Raw genomic sequence first — 18,508 nt, forward strand, 5'->3', positions numbered from 1 at the left:
AAAGTTAAGATATTTTCAAAGCAAAAATGATTTTTTTTGCAGTAGTATAGTATATTTTTATAATTTAATTTTAATAATTTGCATATTTTGAGATAATTACAGATTATTTATTTTAAATGAATTTTTTAGTATTTACTTTATTTCATATTTTAGTTAATGTATGGCGCGATTGTCAATTGTCAACTGTATATTACTTCATATTACATGATATTTCAACATTGATCGGACATCAACGCATGGATTACCTTTATAATCACGTTAAACTGTTTGAACATGAAGGAAACAAGCAGCTCAAACTATTTAATACGACCTATCAATATTATTGACTAAACGTCAATATCTGTAAACTACGCATATAACGCATATAACCGTTCTTCCATACTTTTAATCTGTCATACTTTTTCTAGTTTTCTTAATAGAATATTTTTTCCTTATCGTGCTACTGTGTGTGACTAATAAAAATGTGGTGCATTTTTCTCTAAAGTTTTTATTATCTTCACGCGATTCAACAATTATACTTTTTATGTCGGATGTGGATGTAAGGAAGAAATATTCGACGTACGAGAACAGTAAAATTATATAAATATTGAATATTTACTAATATTATATCCTTGTGTTTTGTTTTTTATTGTTAATACTTAATTTTATTTGTTACAACGTAAAGATCTTTTCGTTTTTATTACTAATTAGAGTTGGTTAAAAATTTTATTATTATAACTACAACAACGCTGATGTTTTGAAAGCCACTTTATTTAAAGTTTGCATTTATTTATCTATTAGTAAAATTTATAAATATTTTACATTCCGCGCTTAGTACGATAACACAGGTAGAATACAACATGCTTTGTGGTTACTATTTCTCAACATTTTTCTAATTCCTTTTCGTTGAACGAGCGCTTAAGAATTTGTAATTTAACTTTATAAGTTTGCGAAATATCTAGTAAAATCTTTGCATATTTAATAAATTTCTCCTAACTTGATCTAAAATTGCTCAATTAGATTTTTGTGTAAATTACTTTGATCTTTTTCTTAATATTGTTAATGGATAGGAACTTTGTTAATAGAAATGCGCGATAATCTATCTTGTTAGTGTTTCACAAAATTAATGTTACATTATTAATTTTTTGGCAGTAAAGAATATTATAGATTTTTCATAGATGGGTCAACCTTAATATTTCCACATGCTTCAAATCGCACGTGATTCAGGAAAGGTCGAGGGATCGCAGGATCAGGTAGGCTTGATATCCCAAGCCAACATTGGCACGTTCAAGATTGTTGCTTTTTCTCACCATACTCGGACGAACTCAAAACTAGGGCAACTATTTTGCCGTCGTGGTTTGCCGGAGAGAAAGAGAGAGAGAGAGAGAGAGAGAGAGAGAGAGAGAGAGAGAGAGAGAGAGAGAGAGAGAGAGAGAGAGAGAGGGGGGGGGGGAAATAAAACGAAGTACTTACGCGAGGACAGGTGAAAAAAGATTCTGGGATGAGGGGCTCATGGAGAAAACCGGTAACGGTCCGCTGGCAGCTATCAAAAGTTTCATGGAGACATTTGCGACAAGACACAAAACAGCGACTGCAAAGCAGGTTTTCCCAGAAGATTCCACTTCCTAGAAGGTAAGTCATTGTTCTTCCCAAACGCGATGTATTTTATTAACTCTAAAAACTTTTGATAAAATTAGTAGAGAGAACAAAAAAGAAGTATAAATTTTTTAGTCTTTGTTATATTAGGATTAATTGTTCGTAAAATATATAAACATAGATATACTTACATCTATATTTATTCCTCATACAACTGTTTTTTTAATAAATACGTTGTAATTAATATTTTGAAAGTTATGTTTGTTTAAATTTATTTTTTCAAAAATTATTTGATTTCTATTGAAGATTATTTTCATAAACCTCTATATATATATGCAAATATCGAGTTCTTGTTATTACTATATACACTATATAGTTATATATAATACAGCAGCAGCTACTTTTAATTTGCATATGAAGCAAATTTTATTCATGTACTTATATACATATATAGCAATTCGAATCATTCACGGTCGCAGGCAAAGCATTGAAACTAAAATAAGCTCAACGAAAGACTCGTAAAATTTGTATCGCCGTGAATAAATGTAACACCGTAAAATGGGCTCCATTTAATCCGAAGTCCTCCGCGCTGTATTACGCATTTGGACGAGTTAGCGGGGATGACAGAGGGATATAATCTAAGGCTCTGTTTTTGACAATGAAATAGATATGATTTATGAAGGCCGAGCATTACGACGACGCGGCGATGACGGTGAAGTGTCCTCCTTTTAAAGATTATTGAGGATGATTTGATTCAAGGACACGACGTTCCACCTTGGCATTATTTCACATCCGATAGTGCGAGGGTTAAATACATTGCTTCCGATATGTATAATGTTACGATATGTTTCGCAGCCGAACAAAACCATAAAGCTGTTTATTCGTCATTTTTATCTTGTACTATATGTTTCCTCTTTTCCAAGATCTCAAATGCATCTTCCGCACTTTCGTCGAGTTTCCGGCATTCCAGGTATTGCACGTAACTATCGCGTTCTTCCATCTTCCGGCTACGGTGAATTTCTACGTTTATTTTTACGGCCGCGCGAGATGCCGTATATATGAGACCGAAAAACAGGAGGATGCCTTCGAAGGAGCTGGACGATATAAGGTACGGACGACTCTGACGGAAGAATTTCCAGAAAAAAAGAAAGAAAAAGGACGGAGGTAAAAACGGAGAAACACCTAGCCGGTATTCCCAACGACGTCTTCGGAGATCCGATTTGTTCTTTCTTACGATCTACGGTCTGTAAAAAAAAATCCCTGACGAGGATATATGGCGGTGGTTTTGCGCGTCGGGGACATAAATTCCCAGGGAATGCAGGATATACGAAATACTTAGCCCTCAATGCTGGGGAGCCGCATGCGAAACGTAAAGGTCCGAGGTTAAATCTGGATGACGTTTAAGACAGATTGAAAAAGGAGAGCTGTCCCTGCGCGGACTACCCCGCTTACGACTCAAGCGTAAACGTTAAAGTCCATTACCCGAGTCGACGTATAAATGATGCTCTGTATAAATGATGCTTACGGTCTTTTGTAATGCTTGATCTTGGTACAAATAATACAAAACCTCCTCGGACTTTTCCGGAGAATTGCTTCCCGGCAACGTAGAATTTTTGCGGAATTCTTTTTTTAAGTCAAACGTTCAGCAAAGAACCTTAAATTCGAGGTAAAATTTCCTACGACTTTTACCGCATGTAAGTACTTCTGACGTCGTTCGTAGTTGGTTTCTACAATACTCCAGCAAGCTTTAAGTAGAACACTATTTAAAGAAAGTAACGTTGAAGCGAAATAGAAATTGCATGTAAAAAGGTGATTAATTGTATATGTGACATATATTACGATTTTCTCGAGGATACTTTGCTTATTTTGTTGTATTTAATTTGCGTTCTACATAAAGAAAAAAGTTAAAAATATTTTGTGCATTTTGTGTATGAATTGTCGAAATAAAAGTCTGGAAAATTTGAAATTTATATATATATGTATGTATATATGTATATGTATTTTATTTATTCTCTCCTCTGCGGAAACTATTTCAGTTAATCGTCACGTCGCGTCGTTAGATCGTTAGCCACCGGATTTCGTCAGGCACTCCCACTGGTTTCCGGCCAGAGACTCCTTAATTAAGTTCTGGATGACTTTACAACAGAGATTGCTATCTGCTTTGGCTCTTGTACGTAAGGGCGCATGGAAAACAGTAAATATATTTACTGTTATACATCTATTTTCGTGTTTATCGGTACCGTTATCCAAAAAATATAAGCATCTTATTTTATTTTTATGTCCTCGTTTCGTAGACACGACTAAGAGTTGCGAGTATCTAGTGATCGATTCGTATCGCTGTTCAACATTGTAAACGTCTTATCTCGTACCGTTTTTATCATCTTTTCGTAGGCGGCACTAAGAGTCTCAGTAATATTTCATGATTACGTAATATGGTTTTCTACGAGTGTATCGTTTATAGATTCCATCGATCGCTATATTTCAATACGTTTATCGAGGGAGGCAAAGACGTCTCTCTTGGAGCAGCCGAGTAGGGCAGCTCGCGCCGCTCCGGCTCCGACGCGTTAGAAGTTATACGATCCGTGAAGTTTTAACTCGTAAATCGCGTTCGCCGGATGACAATACCTTTACTTTGCGAGAAACGGAGGTAAAGGAAACGATCGCGATGAGCGGAATTATGCCACAATTCCTAAGTCGCGCAAAGACGAGATCCATCTTTCAAGGCTTGTTGGCGCTCTTTATATCTTGTTAAAAGTTTACGGCCGACATTGCGAAATGCAGCGCTATAGTCAAACACAGCACAATAATACGTCCGCCCTTAAGAATTATGATCGCGTGCTTTTTCACTAGGAAGAAGCGCGAGATAGAGTTACACGTTGATCGCTTCCGATTTTTCACTAACAAATGTGATGTACGTTATATAGAAAAACGTAACTAATGTACTGTACAAAATTTCTATCGTGATAGAAAATATTTTTCGCGATGTAAATACTCAGAGTTTTCTACTTGATCATTTGCTTGAAAAGTTCTTTATTAAAAGAGAAGAAGAAATCGCGAGAAAATTAATAAAACGCTTTAAAAAGACCTAAATCTCTTCTAGCTAGCCAGTAAATTGAATAATTAGCGAACTCTAAAGTTTAGCCGACTTTCGTAAGTATCAGTGAGATTTCTGTCTCAACTGTGACGTTAAATATAATCTTATTCCCGGCAAAAGATCAATTTACGTTCGGGATAATTAGTGATTTAATAAATTTACCTCTTCCGATTTCTGCGATGTACAACAGCAATATAATAACCACTCTTAATTACACAGAAGCACGTTGTTGCTAAATGTCATAGTTTGAAATACGCGGGAGAGTGCGTTAATTAATTTAAATGGATTAAATATTCCAACGTTCGCGTCTCCATATTTGATTAATTATGCCACATCCGATCTACCTTTACTCCAGCTGTAGCTTATTTCTTGTGTAAATTAATATTATGCTGTTCGAACAGATCGACGCATCGACTGAAAACAGATACGTTCCCATGTAGCTTTTAACGGCATTCGTTAAACATTCGATCGCTTGTGTTACTAATGCGCCGTGAGATCGAGTTAATGCGTTAGCTGCGGCTCACAGCCTCACCCGTCAGCAAAGCCTGCTAGTTCCACTCCATAGAACAATACTATTTGATTACAAAGTGTATCGTGAGACGCAGAATCCGATGTTAATTTCAAAAAGAAGGAATAACAAATAAAATTGCTGAACACAGGCTATCTCTCTGTACAATCGACAAATTTTTCATAAAATTATATTTCTTTCTATAAACACACACACACACACACACACACACTTTCTCTCTTTTGATACGTTCCGTATTTCCAATTTACGAAATGTAATTTTAACTCTGCGAGAAAGATGGAGAGTTTGCGTTTATTCAACTCGGAAATTATTCAAAGTTGCATTTGGAATATGGGAGCTTTCAGGTATTTCATGCAACTTGACGTATAATTTTAATCCAACATTAAAATTAATTATATCACAGGCTGTGCGCTTTTGCGTAATGGCAGACTTCCCCTTTGACAAAGGGCAGCGCGGATAGGTAGTTTCAAGGGTCGCAGGTGGAAAGGTAGTCGATAAAAAAAAAGGGGAAAAATTAGATCCCTGGGTAACACATGAGCGGAGGAGAGATACCGCCGACTCGACTCACGGTGACGTCTAATCTAGCGGAGACAGAGAGGGACAAGTATGTGGAATCTGGCAGCATGGAGAGGCTTCTTCGGCTTCGTCGCCAATGATACGCAGAGCGCAATTATTTTCATTTAATTATACCGCAGAAACTCGCTATAATATGAACCCCGAGAAAAGAAGAACGTAATCGTTCGCGATGTCTTCGACGAGAAGGAAAATGCGACTCGCTGAGAATTAATTTACTCTTTAATTATAGACTATAGCGCTGCAGTTGTTAAACTTCAGCGCGACAGTCGCGCGGTTGTACGTACACGTGTACACCAGGGAATTTGAGTATTTTGCACGATGAGAGCCGGGACGTTGACCGCAAAAATTTCACTCCGCCGTGCTTCAGAGACAGAGTTTGGCAAATAATTTCCCTGCAGTCCTCTACTCGACGAGTCACAGTGTCCATCACCGGTATGTTGTTTCCGCGTTACCGTGTTTCCGACGGCGGTTTAATTCCGGATAAAGAAAGCCAGAATTGGGAACTTTCGGATTACCGCCGGGATCACTCCGTCCTACGTTCATTGTTCGATACGTACGTGGAAAATCTCTCCGTTTTCTCGTGTCAGCAAACATTTTCATGCTTAAGGCTGACGTTTTGCAGCGTCATCGAATACGTATGAAACGATAATAACAGAAACTGTGAGTCTTACGACATATTGCCATTAGGAATGATAGAAATTCAGAATTACGACTTTGTCGACTTTTACATTCAACTTGAGATTGTTAAAATAAAAATAAACCTTTTGTCGACGTCAAACAAGTAATAATAAGAAAACTAAATAAACAGAACTAAATGAAGGAATTGATAATAATGCAGTTTAATCAGTTTTATCTGAAAGATTTTATTAGATTCAATAATTGTCTATTATTTTATTATCTATTGTCTATTATTATTTATTGTCTATTTTATCGTTTGACGTGTTTTTTTTCTTTCATACTCTTTTAAAACTATCTTCTCCTCTCCTCTTTTCTTCTTGCGCAATAACGCACAAATCGCAATTCAATTACATTTAAAGACTTGAACAACTTCCACTAGATTAATCACATTTATATGGACCACTAAAATTCCCCCAAGGCATTCCTTTGTAACTCGCGTAGGTAATATACCTCTGCTAGCTAACTCTCGAAATAATTTTTGAGGAAACGCGTAAAGGACTAATAAGGTTTCGCAAAAGTTTCGGGAACCTCATTGACGCAAGTTCATTCGTGCATACATATTCAGTAACTTTAACCTCGAGAACATCCACAGCGTTTCTCGTTATCTTAAATTTACATTTAAAACCAACAAACCGAGAATAAGATATCTTAAATGACGGCTCACTCAATTAATTTTATTTTTTAAAAAGTTTATCTCTTTCAAAACATTGAAATAAACTAAGTCAAGTAAATCTTTCAATCGCTTACAAAATTAAAATAGATGTATTTTCCTCATATAGAATATTAATAAATAAATAAAAACATTTATCAGATATCTTATTATATGAATATATAAAATAAGGTTTAAATAGGAAATTAAAAAATTGAAACTAATAAATATATGAAATATTATCTTCTAAATCAGTTTTAAAATTATTATTAATTACAAAAAATAGAATCTTTTAGGATTTATAATTTTACTCTTAAGCACAATTATCTTTAATTTGGTCGTTAATTAATTTCTAAATTAAAAAAAATTTCTTAGCGTTAATTTTGGTTACACAAACATTAGCACTACTGAAAATCGTTATCTTCTGATGCAAACCTTAATAAAAAAATATATAACAATGACCATATGAGTAGACATTATTTAATTTGTACATTGTTTCTAAAAAGATATACTTATTTTAAAAGATCGATATTTATACATTTTATTTTTTATACTTAGAAAGTTAATTCATATAATAATATTTTATAATAAATAATAAAATATAATGTATATTTAATATATGTATATGTATATGTATGTATGCATACTCAATCCAATGTATGTATACGGTTCATACACCCACTTCAAGTTTTTGTTGTATTATATATTGCATTTGTTGCATTATATTTTGTTGCAGACGCATTACTGCCAATTCTAATTCGCTAGATTTTTCTTTTCTACTTCCTAGGATACATCTTTTAAGCATACTTTAGATGTAAAATGCATTTTTAAATTTAAAAGAGAACCATGTTTCGTGTTGGGTCTCATCCGGCTCAGGTATATATCTTATATTATAATTCCATTGGCGTAGTTACGTGTTTTATCATACGTGCCATTTCCATTTGCGTATGCTATGCAAGAATATGCGCAGATGCGACGTAATCTGCGGTTCGAGTGGCAATCGAATTTCCAGCGGCTTCTATTCCTCCTTTGAAGGCTGCATTTAGAGATTCTATTTGCGGATTAGGGCTTTGAACCCCTCCAAGACACGATCTCCCTCGACTTGGCCGGACACTATCATATAACTCGATTTATCCGTTAGCTGGTTCATCAATTCCGGATTTATTACCTTTTGTGTGGAGTCACCGTATGCTTTTTTACGAGGAGTATCCGGCGCCATACGAGAATGCCATTCTCCTCTCGCGTCATACAATAAGTCCAGCCTTCGTCCGGGATTGAGTAGGTCACCTTCGATTAAGGTCTGATCGGCTTTTGTAGTTTTAGGAACAACGGGACCGTAGGATATATTACGTAATGATGCGCAAAGCATGGTTTTTCATCTTGTCGAGGACACTCTCGAGGCGAACGTGCGTCAAGTCTACCCGCCCACTGCTCCGCTTTCTTCGAAGTGCCGTCCTTGCTAAGTACACCTAGGAAGAAGTGTTTACCCACTTCGTCAGCGGCCATTTCTGCACTTTTGCGTCTTTCCTTTTTTCTCACGTTCGAAGAACCATTTCGGTCTGTATGACGCGAGCAGCGGAAGCGAGCCGCGGGCCTCCGCTTCTATTTCCAAGCCGGCGCACGTAAGAAGATGCTTCATCTCGGATCGCGTTTCCCATCGGAATTTAGAACAGGTTACGGCACGTACCTGCTCTCGATTACGTATCCCTCGTCCACCTGTCCTCGCGTTTTCATAGCTCGCTTTGCCACGCGCTCACCACCTTCGCCCTCAACCCTCGATCCCCAGGGCTATTGTTCGCTAAGTGCTTAAGAACGGTTGCAGCTGTCGTCTCCCGACGGCTACAGACGTCGCGGGGGACCTTCCATAGAGATCGGCAATGTCGGCAAGTATATTCAAACCCTATCTTTCATACGGGAAGCGATGGGGATACCGCTCTGCGAACGTCAGCTTCATTTATCAGCTCGTCCCCTCGGTCGAATCTCTCGTGTCACGCTCGGCTCCAGGTATTTCTTACGCATTGTCAGTCATGGTGATGGATGGCGGTATCTCGGGTGGTCGTTCACTAGAGCTTGGAGTCGATCATTATACGTTTTATGGACCAGCGTGATCTCAAGGTCGTCTCACTGGATAGGGGATGCACCTTATCTGTCGGGACTATACTGACACTTTATGGGCGATTCGTACGGACAAATGGTCGGTGGCGTTATGGATTTATGGCAACGTGCTGTTTATGACGGTTTCTTCTATGGCGCTTCGGGGACGCAGTTTATGGAGCATGCAGCTCGCGTAGAACGTTAATATCGAACGGCAATCTGTCTGCCGCGCGGACCGAACGATTGGTTATCGGAATTCCATGGGACTGCGTTTAATTCACTGATTTACGCGTTGCCAGTTTCCGATCCAGGAAGAGTCTCCCGGATGATTTGATATTCTGCGGACGATATGATTGCGGACTAACCCGCCGTTGGCTCCATGCCATACACGTTCTGGAAGCAAAACGACGCGGCATGGCGGCACGTGGAGCCAGAGCGGAAGCGGCAGTTGCGGAATGCAGTGCGGAACGTGGAAACACGATATAGTAACGCGAATTTGCATGTTATCACTCTTGCGTTACGATCATAATGCCCGTGCGAACAGGAAAAGAATCAGATGTTATTGTACACGTGTCCTCAAAATAATCTTAAACATCGTATTGCATACGTGATTAATTACACATAGATAAGAGCGAGACAATAATAACTCTCATCGATGATGTAAACTTTAAATAAGCGATTATGTATAAATTATTATAAAAAAGAGATGGCGAGCTGATATAAAATTGTAACTTACTTAAGTACTTCCTATTAAACGTGTAAATACAATTACCGTAGCAATTATTATCTTATAACTCATAAATTATTATTAATACATTGATATATTAATTTGTTTGAGTTATATTTTATTTTTATGTATTAATAATTGAGTTTATATAAATCATACAAGTATATTCATAATTTAATATTATCTAATTATTTAAATAATAAAAAAATGTTATTTTATTTTTATTATTTGTAAGTAAAGCTGTGCAAGAAAATAGTTTGGGAATTTAATATTTTCATCTTTATTTTTAATTCAAAAAGCATTGTCTGTTATTTTTCTAATTAAATGCTGCGTACGAGTGAAATTATGTCCTCGCATTAAGACACTAATGCGTATGCATTTATTCATAGTTTATGCAAATATGTATGACAAACGCGAATATAATATCTCGCTCGCGAATACGCGACTGGAAAGCACATAGGCGCAAGAAGATAGAAAGGGAGAAATTGTAGAAGTTTAGAGTGGCAAGTCCAGGATTAATTTCTCTCGCAGCAGTTCGCCTGCAATCATATAGAGATTATTGTTGCATATATATATGCAACAATAATATATATAAAAGTAGTACATATATTTTTTCCTTTTATATGGATTCTTTTGACAAGTTTGTTTTAATACCTTTAATGTTGATGCATCTGTTGAATTTTATATCTGGCTTATAACAGATTTGTGATAGATATAGCTCGTATTCCCACGAAGTAGGAAATCCAATAAATTTGTAAACATATTTTCTAGCTAACAGAACCGTCACGGATGTTGCGCTCACGCGAAATAAATTGAGGTGCAGGAAAACATACATATGTCATGCTTACTAATAGCTCCTAGTTACCTACCAGACTTTGCCCCGATGATATTGACTGAAAAAAAACTAAATTATGTTTTTTCTTTTTTTTTACAAAGCCGATGGCAAGTAGCGAATTTATTTGTAATCAGTAAATCAGGTTTATTTCTTTTTATATCTTTTTGTATAAAATGCCATGGTTATTTAATTTTAACAAATTTTGTTGAAATTGATCTTGTTACAGCTTTTAAATTTAAATAAATAATGTACTAAATAAATAACACAAAATTTTGTTTAAAATTTTATCTTGAACTATCTTGTACTTTTATTTGTATTTGTACTTTTATTTCTACACGTATGCAGAATTTTACGTGATAAAAGCAAACATTAAAGTTAAATCCTCACACGTAGTCTAGCATATGTGCCAAAGCTCGCGAGAGTTAAAATAAAAGAACGGATTACAAAAGAAAACAAACTGCAAGAAGTATAGTGTTTTCTCCTGGCAAGATGATTCTGACGAGAAACCACAGTCGACCTTGCGCTAGTTCAGTTGTAAGAGATATAGGAGCTAGGAGTAAGATCTGCCGAATTATACCTCGCTTCCCGCTATCTAATCTAAGCTCTTAAGCTCCAACAGTTACGAATGATGATCGGCTTGCCCTGAAAAACCGCATGTAAATACGTACATACATGAATCTGGCACATGCCATACGGTCTCAAGCAATACGTGAATGTAATGTGCAATACTTACATTAATGCACGCAAATGTGCTACGTTTGCAAAATAAGAAAAAGACTAGCTATCGAAAATATAAAATATTGCATGTATAACTATAGTTTTGTATTTTAAACAAATATAAATTATTTTAAAAAAGATTAAAAAATACAGAAAATTTTTTTTTAATCTGCCTTTAAAATCAGGATAATCGTAGGATAACATAAATTAAAGAAATTTTTTACTTCTAATAAAATTTAGTAAAATGTAATCAAATTATTTTAAATATAAAAGTTTGGTTAAGTTTTATTAAAATTTTATTAAATTTTATAGAAACGTAGGACAGAGTTGCTAAATGTGTATCGATCTCTTAAATCTTATTTTTGCATAATACAAACAACATTTGGTATAACAAAAGTATGCAATAAATGAGAAATAAGTAATATAAAAAGAAACAAAAAATATAAAAGCAGATTACAAGTTCTTGTTAACAAATTAGAAGTTCTTATTTTGCGCAAATTTTTTTTTTAAAGATAAAACTGAAGTTAATTTTTGATTAATTTATACAAGTAGTAATATAATAATTTGATTTTGCAATTTTATGATTAAATTGATAAATTTTTATTCAAAAACCAATTTATTGTAAAATATTTTACATTTATTGTATATACATAGGTATAATTATTACATATTTATTATAGGTATAATTATTACATATATATTTTATTGTATATACATAGGTATAATTATTACATATATACAAATTTTTTAATAATTTTTATAAAACTCATTAAATTTCTTAAACCATTACACCAATTTTATTACAATAGTTGATATTTATATAAGAATATTACGTAATAATAATATAACTAATAATTAATGTAATTAAAAATAAATCAGTTGTAAAAATATATTTGAGTTAATTTTATGTCTAATCATTACTTTTTTATTATTCTTATTTATTAAATATTTGATATTTTTTTGATAAATTATCAAATTTTTTGTTTAATAAATTAAATATTAGTAAAAAATGCTTTATATTTTTAATTATTTTAAGTAATAAACTTGAAGGCAATTTTTAAAGGCAATGCAATTTAAGAGATTCCTAGATACGATTAGGTGACAAGAAAGGTACTGACATTTGACAAATCTTTTTTAAAATTCTTCGAAGTCTATGTTGTACTATTACTATCATGATTTTGAAACTAAATTCTAAAAAAAAAATTTCTTTGTAAACGCTTGTTAATTCTATATTAAACGGAAATTTTTTGAAAAGTATTAGAACAACTCACAATCAGTTACTCCTGATAATTAAGGTAACTTGAAGGTAAGACTTAAACGCATACATTACGTCATTACGACATGCACTTAAGACAGTCACGATGAAATCATCGTAATTGTTATTGCGGGTTCATTTTCGTCTATACTGGTGAATGGCGCGTAGTCGCGGCCCTGGACTTTGTGATCCATAAATCTAGGAAGAGCTCCCGGTGGGAGCTCCAGAAACGGTCCACGAATCAACAATTGTACATGTATACAAACAATCAGCCGGTGTGACCACATACATATACACGTATCGAGGCAGTCTCAATCTAATTTGTCAGGTTGAACGTTAGCCTTGTCAACGAATTGTCTGAATATCGGGTCGAGGTTGCCAGATATTAATGGACAAACGTTTGGCATCACGCTGGCTGATTTTTGATGCGCGATAAAGATGACACTGCATTCAAACGATTATCGCACCGCGCCGGGGTCCTTCTGTTGTACAATTGAAGGTAGGACCACTTGATACTCATGGATTTACCTGTCGAGTATCTATCGAAACCGCGACTGTCAAATTATAAATGCAAAACTGTTTTGAGTTGTACTTTCATGCTGTATTAACATTTTATGATATGGCAAATAAAGTGCCCCGGTGAAAATTTTACTTAGAATTTTTATACGAATTGAAACATTTTTCAGAAAGACTAAGAAAAGCTATATCTTTTGTCATAACTTTTTAGATAGCTTTTTTAGAATTTTCTATATGAATTTTAGAACTTTTCAGAAATATATTTCTGTGTAATTTTATAAACTTTTAACTACATTAAAAAAATTTTTTTAGCAGTTTTATACAAATCTAGAATATTTTCAAAATTTATATATGAAAAATTCTAAGAACGTATGTAGATTATTTTCTGTATTTTTGAAACGTGTCCCAATTCATATGAAAATTCAGAGAAAGCTTTACTATCGACACGACAATGTGTTTTAAATAGTTTAAACATGCACACACACACACACACACACACACACACACACATAATTTTTTGTTTTGATAAATTAAATTATACTAAACAACATATTATTAATAGCGTTGTGCAAACAGCACAGTAATTCGCAATTATTAACTAATAACATTATTTTACACAAGTCCATTGATTACACCAAATTCGAAATTTCTACAATAAAGTAATAAACACAAACAAAATGAGACAATACGTGCAATTAATGATTTACTCATTATGCGTACATAAAATTTATAAGATAATTATTATATTTTGCACATAAGTAAAATAATGAAGTTTAAAACATTTGATTTTTTCTGTTTTAATTTTACAATTTTACTCATAATTAATCGTAATTATTTCCTTGATACAGTCGATTAATTTAGATTTTGAATTCTTTAGATCATAGCCAAAATATGAGTCAAACAAGAAAGCTTAATTAACTAGTCCGCATTCTCTGCTATCTGGACGCTTCTGCAAAGCAATTTATTCTGTTCCTTACTTTAAATGTAAATTTTATATTGATCGTATAAATTGCTAAAAATAATAGAATTTACTTTCCTTCATTTTACTATTCCGCAAAACTTTCCGAAGCTAAATTTCCATATAACTGAAGTCTCCTCAGGTTATATGGCCAGATATTTCTTAAAAGGATAAAGTTTTCTGAAAGATTGTTGATTTAGCACAAAGGATAATTAGTAATTATTATTTGCTTTATATCGTTTATAAGAGATGATTAACTTAAGACAGTTTCTTCAATAATTATGTTTTCTAGCGGTCGTAATTAGTGTTGATTGTCTGCGAATAACACAAGTGACCCGATTAATTTCCAAATAGCCGACGGCCCATAATTAGCTAGCGAGGGAGTATCCATAGAACCATCTCCTCCGGCATAGATGTGGCAAATATATATACCGTATTCCTCTATACCTAGCCCAGCATTGCGTGGCTCCGATACTCGTGGATCTTAAATATCTTCCAACGTTGTATGAGATTAATTAATCTGATATTAATTAATCTGCCCTTTCTTGTATAGGAACACAATAATCTATGAAAGGACAAGTAGGTGATAATTTAATATGAATTAATTCAAACAATCAATCTCCGTGCCTAAAAGATTGAAGCAACGTCAAGCGTTGACTGTGAGAAATGCACATAAACACTTTCATCAATCTCTGTTATTCCTCACAGAATTATGACATTGTTTATCATCGTTATGAGAGCTCTTCCTGTAATTTTTAATGTCTTAATTATATATTCTACAAAGAGGATCTGTCAATTTATGACGTGTATCATCTCAAATAAAACAGTCACAATAACATTAAAATGATTGTAAAATAAATCGTGATCAAAAAATGACTTTTATTAATCATTTTGAAATTATTTTAATGTTATACGGTAATCTTTTATTCTGCTTAAAAATTACGAAAATGATACCCTTACATATATTATACTGAAAGCAGGTTAGAGCATTTTTATACAGATAGAAAAGTGTTTCGTATTTGTGACTATAATTATGTAGTAAAAGAATTATAGTTAAGAGGTATATTTTTATAATTATTATTGTTGTAATGTTAGTAATAATAATTCTTTGTTTACAGTTTTACTAACTACAAAAACATTTTATTATAAATTATAATAATTTTAAATATTAATATAGTAGAAATATAAATAGTAATAAAATATAACAATATAATAAAAATATAAGAATATAGTAAAGAAAAAAGTATTTAAGGCGTCTGATTTTAAATATTGTGCTGTTTAAGTGCTTGATAATTCTGTAAAATATATATATTTCTTAAATCCTTTTTAACAATAAGACTAATTGTTTTAACATTTACGTATAATATGTATTTTTACAAGTAAGTTAGCATGTGCCTCTACAACAGCGTTCAATTAGTTAGCGCTAGTGTTTTTTTGCAAGAGATTGCAGAAAGATAGAAAAAGTAATTAATAATTTACATTTACAATTATTTTTTTATTATCCTGCAATTATATGCAAAACGACGTAAACAGCAGTGATATGTGCTCAGTGATGCGCGGTCGTAAGATTTTTTTTTTTCTAAATTGACTAATAAACACTACAAAATAACTTTTTGTAGAATTATTTTTATTGCAACTTAAACGTAATTATCGTATATCAAGATCTCAAAATAACATAAAATATTGTATTTTAGAAAAAAATTATTTTTTACTTACTTCTTTCAATGACTTATTATAATTTCTAAATAAAAATGTATATAATAAATTACGATAAACATTTATCATAATTTACTTAACAAATATACAATATTTTATAATTTTATTGAATAATATATTAAAAGAGTTAGAGTTTGCTTTTCTTTTACTTTTGATGGAATTTACGCAAAGTTATATTAGAATATAAAACTGTCTATTTTTGTATGTACTTACAATTAGACTATTTATTTAATAAGAATGTTACTCATAATTAGCATAATTATTATCAGAAAAATTAGTACTTATAATTTTTTTAAATAAAATAAAATTTTATTGTTTCTCTTTATAATATGTTATATTTTAATATAATACAATACAACCATTATTAATACTTAAAAAGTATCTTTACATTTCTCCCTTTTCCCCCAAAATGTTTTTAAATACAAAAGATACAATATTTTTATAGATAATTAACTTTCAATTTTTTCTATACTCTTCTTTGTTCGTTGTTTTAATAATTATTATAGAATTATTGACCAACGTTTTTCATTTTCATCTCCTCTACGCTTTTTGCGACGAGGGCCTGCCATTCATTAGGTTTATTTTTTGTCATCCAATCCGCTGCTAAATTTAAATTATTTTTTTGTTTTTCAGTACATTTCTTACAATTGGTTTGGACAGCTTCGGGAAAAATCCCTGAAATAAAAACAAAAAGTTTTGAATAATTACATTTAATTGGTAACATAATTTTTTCTACTCTCTCTCTCTCTCTCTCTCTCTCTCTCTCTCTCTCTCTCTCTCTCTCTCTCTCTCTCTCTCTCTTTCTCTTTCTGCTTTCCTATTATAACAAGTATGGATAAAATATTGAAAAATTAAGTTTAAAATAAAGAATATTTAGCTGACTGATATCTGTGTAGTTTAAAAAAAAAATTTTTTAAATTATTTTTTATGTTAAAACAAATTTTTCCAAAGTCACAACAATATAAAAATTTCTGTTTGTTCTAAATAACATAATATTCTTTGCTTATGTTTATGGAATGTCTATTTTAACTATGTTACTCTTAAATAAAATTTTATTAAACTCTAGTCAGTTTTTCTTTGAAAAAAATTTAAATATGTTAATATTGCATTTTTGTAATTTTTTAATTTTTTAAATTATATATTTTTCTAATTAGAAGGATATTTTATACTTTCTCGAGTTGACTTTTGCATAATTTTAGATAATTATTTTAAGAAGAGATAAAATATTTCTTTTAATAACTTTGTTTTTTATTTGTTATTGTTAAATAATTAATTTTTTTCAATAAAAACAAGCATATTAATTTAATAATAATAAATCTATTTGACTTTTATGGTTTCTTGAGTATATAATTTTGAATCCTTCTCATGCGGTGAATTAAAATTAAAAATTTAAACATTATTTTAATTACTTATTGTCACTAGCGACATTGAGTCAAGACCAGAATTTGTTATTTTGTCCAGTAAATTCATTTTTATTATAAAAAAAAGATATTACCGACTTTATTATTGACAGTTTTTTGCGATGCTGATTGATTCTCTCACTGCCCTTACTTTATGTTGCCAGAGTAATTATTATAATTGAATTTTGATTTATTATGATTGAAATTGTCAAATTTGTATAGACGGTTATCTATACAATTATTGTTGTAATTTATTTTTAAAAAGTAAAAATAAAAAGTTAAGTAGTCTGTAGTCTGTAGTCTCTAATAAATAATAATAAAAAAAAAAATAGCACTTGTTAAAAACTTTTTTATCCTTTTATCTTTCTATATTTATGTTTTTAAACTTTATAAACATATAAAATATAAAACTATTAAAACAATTCGGACAATAATCTTAAGTGTTCTGCTTAAAATAACTGTGAGTCTTTAATTTCAATTTACTATATACATATACGAGATTTGAAATCATAATTACCATTAAATCATGTAGAAGCCAAATAAATCTTTTGTTAATTAATTATTATTTATATTTTTATTTACAAAAAAAATTTTATAATAAATAAGGGATAAATATAAAAATAATTTTAAAAATATTTAGCTACTTAAAAAAAAATTCTATTATAAAGTAGACAATAATTTGTAAAAACAATTAAATTTTCTGAATAAAAACTTGTTCTTTCAAAATTAGCTGAGGATATTAATTATTTAGTTATGTTTCTATTCACATAATTTTCTCCAAAAGTTTTTTATATACACAATTGATATTTATTTTAAAACTATTACTACGTAGTTAAAAATGACTTGATTAATGGATTGAGAAATACTACTTAATTAAAATATTTAATTAAACAATCTGTTGTAAAGTTTTACTTTTTGCAACACTCTGTATACGAATACCTTTAAAGAATTTTCCAGCTTCCGTCTCGCATGGGAACGTATCCATAAAACAACCATATATTTTATTAAATATTTGTTCGTTTTCAAGAATACTCATTACGTCGATGTCGTCGTATTTATCAGAGTATAGTTCTTGTGCGACAACGTACATCAATGTAATACTGATGACAGTCACTATATAGTTTAATCGAGCCATTTTCTTATAATTTCGCACAAATTTGTGAGATACTGACTAAGTGATCAAATGTGC

General features: G+C 31.9%; 1 protein-coding gene across 1 annotated transcript; it reads right to left on the reverse strand.

Annotated features, from left to right (window-relative positions):
• Nucleotides 1-16,234: 16,234 nt before the first annotated feature.
• Nucleotides 16,235-18,508, reverse strand: LOC105828663 (ejaculatory bulb-specific protein 3). The gene is made up of 2 exons (XM_012667125.3): nt 18,259-18,508; nt 16,235-16,594 (listed from the first exon to the last, which is right to left on the reverse strand). Exons 1-2 carry the CDS (start codon nt 18,452-18,454, stop codon nt 16,428-16,430), a joined length of 363 nt encoding a protein of 120 aa, XP_012522579.2. The 5' UTR covers nt 18,455-18,508; the 3' UTR covers nt 16,235-16,427.

Source organism: Monomorium pharaonis, chromosome 2, assembly GCF_013373865.1.
Source record: "Monomorium pharaonis isolate MP-MQ-018 chromosome 2, ASM1337386v2, whole genome shotgun sequence".
Classification (NCBI taxonomy): domain Eukaryota; kingdom Metazoa; phylum Arthropoda; class Insecta; order Hymenoptera; family Formicidae; genus Monomorium; species Monomorium pharaonis.